Source organism: Mustelus asterias, chromosome 28 (genome assembly GCF_964213995.1).
Source record: "Mustelus asterias chromosome 28, sMusAst1.hap1.1, whole genome shotgun sequence".
Lineage (NCBI taxonomy): Eukaryota > Metazoa > Chordata > Chondrichthyes > Carcharhiniformes > Triakidae > Mustelus > Mustelus asterias.
In genome coordinates this window covers 15,957,280-15,974,828 of record NC_135828.1, presented here as the reverse complement: position 1 = coordinate 15,974,828, position 17,549 = coordinate 15,957,280, and the positions used below count along the sequence as shown (strand labels likewise).

The window sequence follows — 17,549 nt, the reverse complement described above, 5'->3', positions numbered from 1 at the left end:
AAGGGTGCAGAGGAGATTTACAAAGATGTTGCCTGGATTGAGTGGCATGCCTTATGAGGATAGGCTGAGGAAGTTCGGTCTTTTCTCCTTGGAGAGACGTAGCTGAGAGGAGACCTAATAGAGGTATATAAGATGTTGAGAGGCATAGATCGGGTGGACTCTCAGAGGCTTTTTCCCAGGGTGGAAATGGCTGCTACGAGAGGACACAGGTTTAAGGTGCTGGGGGGTAGGTACAGGGGAAATGTTAGGGGGAAGTTTTTCACACAGAGGGTGGTGGGCGAGTGGAATCGGCTGCCGTCAGTGGTGGTGGAGGCAAACTCAATAGGGTTTTTTAAGAGACTCCTGGATGAGTACATGGGACTTAATAGGATGGAGGGTTATAGGTAGGCCTAAAAGGTAGGGATATGTTCGGCACAACTTGTGGGGCCGAAGGCCCTGTTTTTGTGCTGTAGTTTTCTATGTTTCTATTCATGACTCCTCAGACACTGCCCATATGCAGCAAGACCTGGACAACATTGGGGCTTGGGCTGATAAGTGACAAGTAACATATGCGCCACTCAAATGTCCATTTCCAATAAGAGAGAATGCAACTATTTCTCTCTGACACTCAATGGCACCACCATCGTTTATTCCCCCACCATCAACTTCTGAGGGGGATGGGGGGGTTACCATTGACCATCATATAAATACTGTGGCTACAAGAGCAGCTCAAGGTCTGTAAATCCTGCAGAGGGTAACGAACCTCCTGACTCCCTAAAGCCTGTCTACCATTTACAAGGCACCAGCCAGGAATGATAAAATACTCTTCACTTGCCTGGATGAATGCAGTTCCAACAACACTCAAGAAGCTTGACACCATCCAGGACAATGCAGCCCACTTGGTTAGCACCCTACTACTTTCTACATTCATTCCCTTCACCAGCGACACATAGTGGCAGCAGTGTGTACTATCTACAAGATGCACTGCAGCAACTTACCAAGGCTCCTTCGAAAGCACATACCAAACTTGCGACCTCGACTATCTAAGGGACAAAGGCACTAACCTGACTTGGAACTACATCGCTGTTCTTTCACTGTTGCTGGGTTAAAATCCTGGAGCTCCCTTCCTAACAGGACTGTGGGTGTATCTGCAACACAGGGGCTGCTGTGGTTCAAGAAGTTGGCTCCACCTTTTCAAAGGAAATTAGGAGTGGCCAACAAATATTGGACTTTCCAGTGATGTCCACGTTCCAAGGAAGAAATATCATTAACTGCTTTAGCTAGAAGTCCAATGTTGCTCTTTGATATTTATTTGATATTCTGTGCAATAAAAATCTGACTAAGTCCATACACTTTATAGTGCAATGACCATAATCCATCATCTGAAATTCTCTCCCACAACAATGTTATAAAGCTGAATATGTTTCCTCCATACACAGTTCAAGTTTGAAAACAAGTTCTAAAAATGTCATTTATGTCAAGTAAATGTTCTTCATAGTTCAAGTGGGTTCAGTGTGGAATTACACATATCCACTTTTAAACTTTAATGAAATCTGAATGATGACATTTAAAGTCTGTTTTATACATCAATTACCATGTTGGGGACCAAATCCCTCATATCTCAAATCTTGCTTGGTGTTTGTTAATGTCTAAGCAAAATAATACTTTTTATGGCAATTCTAGAATTTTAAATATCTCTAAGAAATACATATAAATACCTTCCTTCTTCAATGTCAGGTTATTCAATTCTACTGCACAGAAAAATAAAGTGCAGTGTTGCGTGATGAAGGCTAACAATGATGTCTTGTAAAGATGTGAAATGCAAGGACATACAATGACTTGAAGGCAATTCCGAACATTATTTGCTGTATTTTATTAAATGACTCAGTGCTGCCTGTTTGATGAATACACTTCAATTTATTTGAGCAACCTGTGACTGTCCTAGTCAAAAGGTACAGCTGTTAAGTAGGATTTAAGTCACTGCTGACTTTATCATTCTCTCAATGACATTGTGGGCAATTCTTTATTTAATAAATCTAGTTATTCAAGCTTCTGTATTGCACATATATTAATTGCAATGAAAAAGCCGATATATTATGCAGCCTGTATCGTGATGAATTATGTCAAATTTGCTGTTTTTTGAGTGGAAAATCATATAAATCATCAGTAGGATCATCTTCAGTCTTATTCGCTTTGACTTCCCGCCTGCTATCACAGATAGCATGTCATCAGTTTGGAATTTTATTTATCAGCATTAACAAAGGCAATGGGACAGCTGGCTCACTCAACATTAAAACTGAACTGGCATTCAGTTGTCAGCGAATGGAACTCAAGAAAAGTAGCAACTTTATCACACCACTGTCTCAAATGAACAATTCTTACAGATCACATTGCTCACCAATATATCGGACGTATCACCTGACATATTAAATTTGATACTCTGGATGAACCGACTTGTGATAACTCCCATGGGGAAATCACTGATTGATCAGGAATTGATCTCCCTGTGGGGCTTGTTGAATATGTGCTCCCCTGGTAACAGGCAGTGGCCGGCCCAGTTGGCACTCATTACTTGAGCCTTTTATGGCAGGCCCAGGACTGGGCCTGCTGAACTGTAGTCCCAGGCAGGAACTAGTGTGTGTCCATCAAGGTAGTTGTTTTACTTTGCATTCTGTAATAAACGATGTTCCTTTCCAGTTGGGCTTCCTGAGTCATTACACTACTCTCAAAACTCCGAGCTCCCTGGATCCAACAATCGATTTTCTTTCCTGATGAATCTCCTAGTAAGTACATTGTTGAGTCAAACAATGACTCATGTTGCAAATTATGAATCACTACAGGAATCCTTGTACAATATCAAGCTAAGTCAAGTAAATCCTTTTGGGAATAGTATTATGATGATTTGAGCTATGACTAATTCAATAAACATGATACAAGTTTCACAAGTGCGAACTACTAATTTGATCTATCCCACAAGCTTCAATGAACCCTGACGTTAAACTATATTAAATACAATGAACCTTTAATGATGGCCTAGTGTTAAATTGCAATGGCATGATTCTATACTGCAACTTCTGAACTATGATTGGGGTTGCAAGAGGAGACATTTTTAAGTAACAAACAGGGGCAGCAGCGCAGTGGAATGGCAACTGAATTAAAACAAATTAATTGCAAGAACAATTAAGATGATCAGCATTCCTGCTATTTTCCTATCAAGAATGGGCAATAGCATTATAGACTGAAAATGTTTTCTGAAAACATTCTGTTTTTGTTAGCATAGCAGATTAGAAATCCCAAAGTATATTATGGAGTAAGCTGAGACCCCAACAATGTTTCTATTTTGGCATTAACGTGAGGATGAGATGTTTCACTCCAGGTGCAATTCTACTGATAAACTAAGGAGCTTTTATCAAAACAAACTTTATTTAACAACAACAAATTAATTAATTTAACTTCTAACAATTGAACAATAATTAAACATGGCAAGAGACAATTCTTAATGCTAACCTATCATATAAGTTCCAATTAAGCAATATCTTATAGACTTAAACCCTCTTTTAAAATTTGTTAGCAAAACACAGACATATTCGCTTGTAACCTGGGTTAACAATCTTGGAGCTTTCAAAAAGCCTCTGGAGAGACACACCATACACAAACATCTTTCTTACAGGATATTGTGAGGCCTGGATAGAGTGGACATGGAGAGGATGTTTCCACCAATAGGAAAAACTAGAACCAGAGGGTAGAACCTCAGGCTAAAGGGACGATCCTTTAAAACAGATGAGGAGGAATCTCTTCAGTCAGAGAGTGGTGAATCTGTGGAACTCTTTGCTGCAGCAGGCTGTAGAGGCTAGGTCATTGAGTGTCTTTAACTTAGAGACAAATAGGTTCTTGAAAAGGAGATCAGAGGTTATGGGGAAAAGGCAGGAGAATGGGGATGAGAAAAATATCAGCTATGATTGAATGCAGACACGATGGGCCGAGTGACCTAATTCTGCTCCTATGTCTTATGGTCTTCTTCCACCAGCTTCAGGCAGCAATTACTCTTTTAAAATGAAAATGAAACTGCTTTTTTTCCTGCAAGCTTAGCTCCTCCCTTTAACCACATGACTCTGTCCCTGTCAATTGACCTAATCAAAACTCACGACTCTTCATACCTAGTCTAAAATCCCAGGAGAACCTAACTAATCAAAAGGTCCATTAACTCTACAAAGTATCACATTCCTAGCTTAAATCAATTATCAAGCTCTCAGCATTTGAGCTGCATGTTTTCCCAGACAAATCGACTCCTGTAACAAAACACTGCTTCTTAAAGCAGCCCCACATTAAACATAAAATATATCAAAATAGCACAGTATCAACTAAACATAAAATATATCAAAATAGCACAGTATCAACACATCTTAACATTATAGTTAATCTTACCAACTAAGTTATTCCCGTATACAGCCATCTCTTGCATTATTATTTTATTCCAGATGTTTTTAAATGTCTGAAAATGTTATTATCATTTCCTTCCCTTTGCCACATCTTACATACACATGTACACTTGTTCCTTGTCACACAATTCAGGTAGCAAGAATACACATCACCATCTAATTGTCAATGAAATTGAGGTCCCCACAAAACTGAAGCAGCAGCAGTGACCGTTTATAATTTCACAGCAGTTTTATCACTAAAGCATTCAGCTTGACTATTTCTGAACCCTGTATTAAACTGGATTCAGATCCTGTTATTGCTATTGTATATTTAGCAACATTTTTATGGTCATTGAGCTGAAAGTGACAATAAGAATTTGCTGTACTAAGATCGAAATGATCAATATTTAATTTAATTTCCTTTCCTGAGCTACTGGGCAAATGAAATGTGCCAATGACTAAGGCACCAACATATTAATATATTTGATATGTTCTTGATGTTTAAGTGATTATAATTAGTCTTACCACACTATAGGCTAGAAAAACTCCAAGTTTTTGCATACAACTGTATTAACAGTCAATACAAAAGGGAAATAAAATATTGCTATTTTGCAAATAAACGTTGAGAACTTTTGAAAACCATTTCATGTCACATGTACCAAGTGTACTAAATTAACTTTTTGTCTAATTGACTTGAGGTAAGTTGCGTTGTCAAAGTTAAAGAGGTTGTTTTTAAATAAAAAGAGATAGAGACTGCAGTATATGTGGTTCACCATATATTTTCAGAAGGCTTTTGATCAATTTTAGAAACGATATGTTACAAAAAATTCAGGCATATAGTACAGTACAAGAAATATAGTAACATAAGTAGAAATTTATTTGATAAACAGAAAATTTTGGCAACCTCAAAACGTCTGTGAAATATGTTTGGAAAACAATTAGTGGAATGTGCAGATAAAATGTTTTGAGGCAAAATGTCTTGCAAGAAAAACTGGGAATTGGAGCACAAACTTAATGGAAAGCTATGTTTAAAAAGAAAAAAAAACTAGGATTCAAATATATAATTCTCAAAGTGTAAGTGCTGGTATATAAAACATACCAGTAAAGTTTCACGCTAAAGACGCTATATAAATGCATTTGCTATTATTCTGAACACATAACAGTTCCAGCTCAGAGTGGAATTGGTAAAGAAAGCATAACTGTTTTTGTCAATGTAATGAGTGCTGGCTTTCCAGTTAACTTGTGCTATTAGGTAAATCAACCAAATTTACTAAAAAGAGACACAAACCGTCTCATTTCCAAACAGGATATCAACGTAGGGGATAATTTTCATCAGGTCCTCCTTAAAAAACTGCGAGATGAATGGGGCTGATAGATTTAGACCCATGATCTTATTGTTTTCAGAAACATGATTTGCCACTTTCAGAATAGATTCTGCTGACACTGTAATAAAGAATCCCTAGAAGAGAACAAAAGATGCACATTGTTACTGGCTGTAGTGAAACATATTTGAAACATTTTATGCAAGAAACTATCATGAATGCAATAAGTGATATCAAACACTTTATTAATGAATGAGTATCTATATCATTACATTTTAAACACTATTAGCCAGGATTTTTCTGGAATGATAATGAAAAGCCATCTTCCATTATTAGAGGATAAATCTGACAATTTCAGGTGCAGTAAAATGCAAAACTCTAAACAATTCTTGAACAACCTCTCTGGCCCGAAAGAAAATAAATTTTACAAATGTGGAGCATCATTACCTCAGATCATGTTGGAGATTTAAAATAAACTTTAGAAATATAAACTTTTTCCTCTGTTCTTTATCTTTATCTCTTAATCCCATCTGCATTTCCCAATCTTTATTCTGCTCCCTGTTCACTATTTAAATCTAATTTATATTTCCAATTTCCGACTTTCTGGTTTTAAACTTTGTTCACAATGACAATTCTTCAATCTGACTGGTTGACGAACCCGTGTTGCTTTCCTTGGTCACAGGTGCCAAAGATTGCTGATGGGGGTGCCATAACAGAAATCTCAGTTGACAAGCCCATTCAAAGTCTATGAGCAACTGTGTGCGAGGTGAATTCATTTTCTATTCATTTGTGGGACATGGGCATCACTGGCTGGCCAGCATTTACTGCCCAACCCTAGTTGCCCGACGGCAGATTGCTGTGGCTCTGGAGTCACATGTAGGCCAGACCAGGTAAGGGCAGCAGATTTCTTTCCCTAAAGGACATTAGTGAACCAGATGGGTTTTTATGACAACAATCTAGCGAAAATACCACTAGGCCATCACCTCCCCTAGAATGACAAAAGCTGTTGTGTCATCAGAGAGAGGAAAATCCAGGCCACAGTTTTGATATTAGACAAGAAACATTCTAATACAAAATATATTCAGGTCAGTTTAAGTACAGTAACAACTGCTCTATATTTTTCATCTCAATTTATGAACAATATATTCAAAGATACAGTTGAAGGACAATTCAGTGATCTATTTATTCTGGTAATTAACGTCCATAGTGGCTTTAATTTTAAAAATATTTGAAGGTAACAAGAATGTATTTTGCATATGCGTCTGAGAGGTATTCACTATATTTGCAGTTCTGCAAATGCATTCTATTCTAAATATTTGATACAGAGTACTTGCACTACAGGAATTGATTGAATGGTTATTTTATTGAGAGCTATGTGAACAAGCTGTACAAAAAATGTTGCCTTCCTTGCACCAGATAGAGGAAAGAAGAGCTCTGTACATGCATACTTAAGTGTTTGAATGTCAAATGATCTCATTCTTAAAAATGTACAGAGGGAATGGTAACATAATGGTTATGCTGATCTGAAGAGCTGATTCAAATTCCAAGACTAGCTCAGTGATGGAATGCTCGCCCCCAGAAGACTGTGGGTATCCCTGGCCATAGGTAAATCTGGACCAACATTCAATGTAAAACTGTAGAAATGTTGCATTTTGGAAATGTTATCATTCAATGCATCAGTTAACCCTGTCTATTTGTTTAAGTAGACATAAAAGACCCCACATCAATATTAAAAGAATACTTATCACTCCATCAGCACTCATTAAAAAAAAGTTCATTTCATAAATCTGTTTGTAGGACTGTTGTGTCAAATTTGCTGGCACATTGGTTAACTTAACAGTGACTAGACATCAAAAGAAATTCAATGGCCATAACATTCTTTGGACTGTCCCATTTCTGTGATATGTGCAACTGTTTTCCCTCAAATTTTATTGATGAGGTTAAAATCCCTCAACATGATTTTCTGTGCTATATAATCGACTCGAGTTGAGATTTATGTACACCCTTCCTTCCAACACAATGACCCTAACAGCCAAAAGGCTTTTGAGAAAAATCTTGTGATTCAATCTTTGATTTGCAATCCCACAATTGGAGAATGCCAAACCTTCACTTGATACAAAGCTGAGACCTGGTGATAATCACTTAAAGTCAATAAATTTAAATGTAAACTCATTATTGAATGCTTTGCCTTTAAGCTGACTTTTCTGTACTGGATGTTCTGCGAGTTAAATAATTTTCAACGACAAAATGTTTTTGAGATATGCTTCTCGATTTCTACACACTTCAAGTATTACTCACTGGATCCATGCCAGTTTACACTTGGTTGTCAATCTTATCTTAATGTGTATGTAAAACAGCACCTCTTCAGCTCTGTTTATACTAACATTCAGATTAAATTCAATCCAAATTGATTTTCCCACATTTTGCATAAAAAACAATTTGCGAAAGTACTTGAAAAGCTAATTCAAATTATTGCTGAAAAGAGAGGCATCTTGTTGAAGCTTTTTCTTTTGCACTCATCAAACACAAGATGCCAAATTTCAAATGATCACAAAACTTTATATGAAAGGAGAAAAGGATGTTTCGTGGTTTGGCTGTGTGGCCAGAGAGAAAACAAAAGGGAACGAGAGGCACCCCAAGTTCCTGGGAAATTCAAAAAAGATGCAAAGCGTGAATATATTTCTTTAGTTTACGGAGAACAGGTCCCTGTGTATGAATGTATGTCACTTCTAGCAAGCATAAATGAGCCACGTAACAAGCTTATCCTAATTTGGTTGTTAAATTGGCTGTTAGCACATTCAGAATTGTTCAGTTAGTGATGCCAAATCGTGGAATCACATCTAACAGTGGACATTTTATTTTGTGTTTTGCAAGCACAGACTGGTTGAGTACAGTTTGTACTCCGCCCATTATGAACAAGCGAAGACATATGCTCTTTTATTCGATCAGCCAATTATTGTGACCTAACACCCATATGGCTGGCACTCTTACACAATGTTGTTCAATTGCGTGGTAGGCAGAATGTCACTTCGGACTGATGGCAGCATCCTGTTAGTGGGAAATACCACTTGCACAGCCACTGCATTGTAGCAGTGTGAAAAGGCCATGCAAATTAGCTTAAGACTAAATAGTACATTTGCCTTTAACAAACACAAATTAATCCTGGGACAAAGACAATATTATAATGCAACTATTAACTGCATTCAGTACAGGCCTTCCAAAAGGTTTATGTTTCAATTTATTCTTAATTAATTTCCATATGGGGATGGAACTTCAAATATAACTAACATCACATTACTATTGTGTAATATAATCAGCAGGATATGTTATTGTGAAAGACCCATAATTCTCACATATCCTTGGAAGTCACAGGGCCTTGAATACAAGTGCTGATGCACTGATATATTTCCTCTAGCACCTCATCAACATAACAAATGGAATTTCTTTCTATTTATCAAAAGAACAATTGTTTCTACACTTTGCGAAGCCGCAGCTCCATCTTACCAGTAGCCCTTTAGAATTTCAACAACAGTATTTCAAAACACTTGTAAATGGAGCTTTAAAGAGTGGCACAATGTGCAATTTACAATGTTATTTCCAATTTGGAGTTTAATTAACTTTCAGCATGATGATCATGGAATCCCTACGGTGCAGAAGGAGGCCATTCAACCCATTGAGTCTGCATCGTCTCTCTGACAGAGTATCTTACCCAGGCCCTCTCCTCTGCCCTATTCCCATAACCGCACACATTTCCCATGGCTAATCCAGCTAACCTACACATCTTTGGACACTAAAGGGCTATTTATCACTGCCGATTCACCTAACCAGCACATCTTTGGACTGTGGGAGGAAACCGGAGCACCCAGAAAAAACCCATGCAGACACAGGAAGAAAGTGCAAACTCCCACAGACAGCCATTGGACCCAGGTCCCTAGGGCTGTGAGGCAGCAGTGCTAACCAATGTGCCACCAGAAATGACCATTGAGGAGTTGAAATTGTTTTTAAACTACAGGATTTTCAATATTAGTGATGGTGGAGCTCTTGGAGTTACCATGCAAGCAATGGGAATATGGTGAGACCCAAAATGTCAGATGATGAAGGGCTGAAACTAAATCACCAGGACTAAAATATGTTGCTGGTGATGGGGTTTATGAGAATCAAGAAAAGGCTCGCTTTCAGAACTGATTAATGCTGTTGATCAGCAGCAATCTAAGGGTAGTCATTTAATCATGGTAGAACAAAATAAACACTGAACTAATGCTAGGGTGCAGACTTATGATAGCAGAACATTGGCAATGGAATTGTGTATGTAAAAAAACAGGAGTCAGAGACCACAGCAGAAACAATGGCAGCTGAAAGTGGAAGAAACAGTGCTTTCTGAACATTGAGCACAGTCTTAAGGCAGAAAAGGTAATTAAGGAAGCAGAAAATATATTGAAAGGCAGAAAATACAGTGCAAACTCACAGGAGGTATTTTGGTCTGGTTTAGGTTGCAGCATTTTTAAATTGATTCTACAGTGGTGGCAGAAATTGTGATGTGTATAGTTTCTGTTCCCCTCTGACGAACATGAATGCTTCAGTCATAAAGGAAATGATGTAGTTGGTGACACATGAACAGAGTTCCAAAACAATCCAGTACAAATAATCCATCAACATATACAACGGGGAATACTGAAATATCTAGTTTATTCCTGCATGAAGACGACCTTCACAGTTCACTCATAGAACAAACTCGAGTAATTCACCATTCCCAAGAGTGTATCATCTATATGCTAATGCTTAAAGTCCATTTCCTCAGTTTGTCGTGTTGAGATCTTGTACACACAGATGTAGTTCAAGTGATATTGTCAACCGACTTTTAAGAACGCACAACTGATTACTATCAGAAATTTTCTACAACAGCCTGGAGTTAACCAGTTCCCAGATTTGCTGATATGATGTAACACACGATTTAGTATCTGATTTCAACCTCTCCCACAGAAAGCACAACATTTACTTGGTTCTCATTCTGGGTTTCTGATTCATCTCGGGTAAGCACTTCAATAATTATACTTCATAACAGTTTCGAGCAAAATGAGAAACATTTCCTATTATCTCGAGCACCTGATTGTCTCTAATTTTTGATTGTTGACAATTGTCTACAAGTGGCAAATTAATATTTTCAACACTGCAAAGGAAATCAGGTAATCAAAACCTTACTAATTACTGCCATTTAGATTCTACAAATTTGAATACATAAAAGGTTTCAACATGCACAATTGAGTTTTGTTTAATTGCTCACCAACTTTTTTCTATCAGGTACATGGCATTTTATTCAGCATGCAACCAAAAATTCCCAAAGACCCCTTGCCATGCATTACGAAGTTGTTTCAACAAATGTTGTCTTCATGAATTGTATGGCACCTGAATAAGATATCTATCTCTGCAGCTTTGCTATACTGCCATAATGATTTTTTCATCCCTACAGCATACTTGGGTTGTATTTGTCTACAACAATATTAAAACCCTTTTGATGAATATTATATTTACAATGGTTTGAGGATTCATTATGGCTAATCTCATATTAATGCAGCTGACTGGAAGATTAGCATAATAGAATAGCTCAGCCAACAAATTTCTGTCATTTACTCAGCAGTTGTCAGTCCTTAAATCAATGGTTAAAAATAATCTACCAGGAAATCATGAATAATTATAAATTTTACAACAGATCAGCTGAAACCTCTTTTTAATCTATTTATTGCTGACAAATTTGTTCTGTGGCTATTAGCACGGCTAACGGCAATCTCTTTTTCTCTGCATGACATACCTGACAATTTAATCATTGGTTTTCCAATTTATTTTTCTGCCTGTCATTTTTATAGTATTTTCATTTTAAAGTATTGCTACTTTTATTAATCCAGGTTGTTATGCTGATATCAAATGCGACTTTTTCCTTTGGTCAATCAATTATATCGAATTTCAAATTGAAAACTCATCGCAAACTAAGCTAGTCACTCCACAAATCACATATTTAGAAAATAAGACTAAAACCAATGTGTAGAAAAGTATCAAATAAAAAAACAGGGATATATTGTGATCATAAACAAGATTGGCCCGAGAGCAAGTAGGATGAACTCATTTTAACGGCAATGCCATCATGCCACAATAAAAAGCTGTGCTTCCCAATCACCACAATATAAAAATAATTCTTCACATCATAAATCCACAAGCTCTCTGTTGCAACTCTTCTTAAAATTAAAATTCTTGACAAACTAAAATCCGACACAGTGGAAACATTTTTGTCTCCACATACACAAGGGAATTATGAAATCACTAATATCTCAAAAGTCTCATTTCAGGGAGTATAATTGACCAGTTCAACCTACAAATTATCTCTCAATGTTCATCTAACTATTCTCTATTGGAATGCTTCCAACTACATCTGGAATCAGTGCTATCACTTAGTTAAGCATGGAGGCTGTTTCATCAATGTGGAAAGCAAGTCAATGAGGGTAAGACTAGCAAAACAGGCACAACCCAAAGAAAGTTGAAGTATAACAGCTAGCTAACACTTGGGAATCCAATGCTTTTAACATGCATTACTGACCTGACACTAACAATTAACACAAGCAGCATGTAGTCAAATAAAAGCAAAATACTGCAGATGTTTGAAAGTCTGAAATAAAAACAGAAAATGCTGAATAAACTCAGAACTAGCAGCACCTGTGGACTCTGACTCTGCTCCAGGACTCCAAATGTTAACTCTGTTTCTCTCTCCACAGCTGCTGCCAGACCTAATGAGTTTATCCAGCATTTTCTGATTTTATTTCAGCACGTAGTCACATCTCTATTTATAAGTTAAAACAGTTTCCTCATTTTTTAAGATAAACTTGTGAACAGAAAGGCAAGTTAAACAATGCTTAATAACAGAATACATGTTAAGATCACAAACAACTCAAATGTTTGAAAGGCTTGCCTTTATGATGGCCTGTATGGTCTTGCATAGAAGCACTCCAGGGAGGGCACTGACAGACAAGCATTTTCAAAAATTCAGCTTTAACAATGAATTCATCAAAGAAATCTCAGAGACTGGGGATACTGAATTGTATCTCTCTTTTGCTATTTTTCTTTCCGCCAATGACAGATACATTTATACCCCTTCTTCTCCACAGGTTTCAATGCTAAGATTTCTCTTTCTGACTGAGAGGATAAATTTATTACCATCAAAAAAGCCATATCTTGACAGTAATGCCACAGTCTACGAAGCTCTCTTACAAGTTGGATTGGAAATAGTTTATCCCCTTTTCCAGCCTCTCGCCCAAGGTGATTTCTTGGGCTTTAAACTAGTCTTCACGAACTTAAGTTCTTCAATTGTAACTTGGCACTATTATAGTTTCTGGAATTTAGTTTAGAATTATAATCATAATTATAGGTATAATTCTTTAATAGCAGAATATGATTGTCCAAAATTGCAATCAGAGATAGAAGAAAAAAGTCACGAAGAAGAATTTCTTGCAACTTGTATATATTTAATATCTTTCTTTCACAGAGACATTAACTATTCCAATACTTTCCTGGCTGGCCTCCAATATTTTGCCCTCTGTAAACTTAATCTCATTGGAAACACTATTAATTATATGCTGACATGCACCAGCCAGATTACCCATCACCCCATCCTTACCGGTTAATTTAGAAAAAAAATCATTTTGCAGGATGTGGGGGTCACTGCTGGTCAGGATTTATTGCCCATCACTAATTACCTTTAAACTAAGTGGCTTGCTAGGCCATGTCAGAGGGTATTTAATAGTCAACCACACTGCTGTAGTCTGGAGTCACATGTAGGCCAGAGCAGGAAAGAGGCAGATTTCTTTCCCTAAAGGACATTAGTGAACCGGATGGGTTTTTTTTACTAACAGCAATCAACAATAGTTTCATGGTCATTTAAAGAAGAAATCATTAAAGAAGAAATAGCAGGCCATCTGGATAAGAATGGTTTGATTAAGCAGACGCAGCATGGATTCATGAGGGGAAAGTCGTGCTTGACGAACTTGTTGGATTTTTATGAAGATGTAACGAGTGCGGTTGATGGAGGGGAACCGGTGGATGCGGTGTTTTTGGATTTCCAAAAGGCATTTGATAAGGGACTTTGGATCATCTCAAGTTTAGAGAGAAGCTAGGAGGAGGTTAACCAGGAGTGCATTGGAGCAGTCAAGTCAAGGGGTAACAAAGGCATGACACTGAGGGTTGTAGCAACAAATAAGCTGCGGCAGGAATGGAGGTAGGTGATATTGTGGTGGTGGAAATTGACGGTCTTCCATATCCACAGATCTCTAAAGGTTGCCACTCAAGTGGATAGAGCTGTGAAGAAGGCATATAGTGTGTTAGCTTTTATTGATGTGGAGATGCCGGCGTTGGACTGGGGTAAACACAGTAAGAAGTTTAACAACACCAGGTTAAAGTCCAAAATCCTGTTGGACTTTAACCTGGTGTTGTTAAACTTCTTACTTAGCTTTTATTAACAGGGGGTTGGAGTTTAAGAGCCGTGGGGTTATGCTGCAACTGTACAGGACCTTGGTGAGACCGCATTTGGAATATTGCGTGCAGTTCTGGTCACCTCACTATAAGAAGGATGTGGAAGCGCTGGAGAGAGTGCAGAGGAGATTTACCAGGCTGCTGCCTGGTTTGGAGTGTCGGTCTTATGAGGAAAGGTTGAGGGAGCTGGGGCTGTTCTCTCTGGAGCGGAGGAGATTGAGGGGAGACTTAATAGAGGTTTATAAAATGATGAAGGGGATAGATCGAGTGAACGTTCAAAGACTATTTCCTCGGGTGGATGGAGCTATTACAAGGGGGCATAACTATAGGGTTCATGGTGGGAGATATAGGAAGGATATCAGAGGTAGGTTCTTCACGCAGAGAGTGGTTGGGGTGTGGAATGGACTGCCTGCAGTGATAGTGGAGTCAGACACTTTAGGAACATTTAAGCGGTTATTGGATAGGCACATGGAGCACAACAGGATGGTAGGGAGTGGGATAGCTTGATCTTGGTTTCAGATGAAGGTCGGCACAACATCGTGGGCCGAAGGGCCTGTTCTGTGCTGTACTGTTCTATGTTCTATGTTCTATAGCATGGCTATGTTGGCTGAAGCAGTCAAATATGACACAATGATTGTGAACAGTCTGCTTCAACATCAGACATTTCCCAGGGACAGAGATGTAATTGGTGGCTAGGAAATGGAGTTTGAAGATAATGCTTTTGGCCTTTCCAATATTTACTTGGAAGAAATTTGTACCCATTATGTACTGAATGTTGTATAAGTGGTGTAAGAATTGAAGCCCCGTCTCTCCACCTCTCCGATCCTTGAAGATGCTCCTGAAAATCCAATTCTTTGACCAGGTTTTTGGTAGCCCTTTGCAACATCTCATTCGTTGGCTCTGTGTCCATTTTTTGATTGTGAAGTGCCTTGGAATGTTTTTCTATGTAAGACACTACATTTATGCAAGATAAAATGCAACATCACTACAGGAAATGGTTATTTTCAACATGGAATCTTGAGACGATCACTACTATTGCCAATAATGGCAGAAGAAAATTAGAGCAAAATATTAAATAAAAGCATTTCAGAAAAAAAAGTTCTGAAATAGAAACTGTAGATGTTGATGTGGAAGAGATAGATTTATGAAGCTGACAGATCTGTACATGTGGCATTCATTCTCAAACTTCTTCCAATCAAACAAAATTTCCCAACGTTATACATCAGAGCACTAATAAAATGACCTTAAATCATCAGGAACAAACTGTACTCATGGAATAGTCTGAAAGCCATAAAATCATGTCTTTAAAAAAACCCAGCAAAATAGCAACTACATAATGCTAAAAGAAGCATGTAACTCGTCTGATTGCCAGCAGCCCTCTGTACTTGCTTTAAAGAACATTCAATCTTCTGCTGACTACTGGCCTGCAATTATTTCTTTGTTTCCTCTATTCTTTACAAATAGTTCTGAATGTTAACCATGATTAAATATTTGTTGTGATGCAAAGGTGTACCTAATTGCAATTCCAATTATGGGACTGTAATTTATTCTGATTCTGTTAACTTTCCTTGCAAATTGTTTTTCTTTTTTTAAGCTAGGTATACAGATAAACATTATTTTTCTGACGGTGTATGCAATGTTGTATTACTATTCCGTTCTAGAAAACTCCTTATGTTAACAAATAACCAGTGCTTTAAGCTTCAATATTCTGACCATGACAGCACCCCAAAATAGATCTTCTGTCTTACACAACCCAATTTTGCAATCAGAGTAGATTCCTCCCACACCAAAGACTCGATTGGCATAACATTCCACTAAACATACCTTACTGGTTGCTCAAGTTCAACTGCTGTGAAACCTGCGTGGAAGTCCTACTCACCCCAGCAAGAGGCCTAGAATCAAGCCAAGGTTTTGCTTGCTCATCTTGTGTTCCTTAAACAAATGTATTCAGGCTACTTCTTTCAGAAATCACACATTAAAAGGGGGAAGAAAGAAGGAAGTGAAAAAAATCTTAAGTAAGAGTCATGGAAAATAATTGATTATAAATTCAAACAGGTTATTTTAACACTGTACTATACATAGGCAAAAATCACCTTTGGTACGTCATGTGCAGTTTTGAGCACTGAATATTCAAAAGAATATTGATCTTTTGGAGAAAACAGATTTCAATCTTGGGCTGATGTTTTTAAGTTGCAGAGATTCAAATCTGACCTTATTTTCATAGTTATAAGTTAGGCCTTCAGAAATTAAGAAAGAAATGGATATAGAAAGTAACTAAATTATTTGGTCTTTGGTTACAAAACTAGGGATCATGAGTAAAAAACAGTCACATCCAAGCAAGACTCAGCATGACCACTGCGAGCAAATGTGTGCATGCGCAGTGGTGGACATATAGAACTGCTTTCAAACAAAAGTTCATGCTTATGTGGATTAACTCCTTCAAACATGTATAAATAACCTTCTGAAACTTGTAAACAGATAAGATTATACACCCAGATGAGGAGAACTGCTCAGGCCATATTAGTTCATCAATCTCAAAAGGATCCACACGCTTAACATTATGGCATCAAATTGTGTTGTGAATTCGAAGTTTTTCACCTTCAATATTCTATTAAAAGTCCATCCATAAATAGATCACTATTGACTTACCACTCCCAGAGTCTGCCTGTTACCTGCCAGGCAATCTAACTCTTATATATCCCTTGGAGCTGTATCCACTGTTGGGAATCATGAGTGGCAATGAAAGGCAAACAAGAAAGACTGACTCTACAAATTGGAGAGGAATGAGGGAAAAGAAATGAGAACAATGACTGCGAAAAGGAATAATGTCAAAGATTCCACCTAAATCAGAAACAGAAAAGTGCCACCTTAAATTAGGGTGGAAAGCACCAGAATGACTTCAAGGCTCTGTTTTAGCAAGAGGACAAATGCACATCCAAAACAACCCTCGACAGTATGTTTTTTCAAATAGACAAGCCATCATGTGGCTTTATGGTTGGGTTAAAACTCAGGATTTTTGCTTGAATAGCAAAGCAGGCTCAAAGGGCTGAATGGCCTATTCCTGCTTCTTATGAAATTCTATGATGTGGAGATGCTGGCGTTGGACTGTTGGACTGGGTGGGCAGAGTAACAAGTCTCACAACACTTAAAGTCCAAAGGGTTTATTTGGAATCACGTGCTTTCGGAGCACTGCTCCTTCATCAGGTGATTCCAAATAAACCTGATGGACTTTAACCTGTTGTGAGACTTCTTACTATGAAATTCTAAGATTAATGTTCTAAGATTCCAGACCAAGTGTTCACTGCCTGTGCTTTGAGGG

General features: G+C 37.7%; 1 protein-coding gene across 7 annotated transcripts in view; it reads right to left on the bottom strand.

Moving 5' to 3' along the window:
* The window catches only part of LOC144480265 (adenosine kinase-like), a 245,312-nt gene that overhangs the window by 45,990 nt on the left and 181,773 nt on the right, over positions 1 to 17,549 (bottom strand). For all 7 annotated transcript variants that reach the window (XM_078199586.1, XM_078199584.1, XM_078199590.1 and 4 more), the window contains exon 7: positions 5,686 to 5,856. In XM_078199586.1, the coding sequence (XP_078055712.1) occupies positions 5,686 to 5,856 (171 nt within the window). The remainder of the gene's footprint in view (positions 1 to 5,685; positions 5,857 to 17,549) is intronic.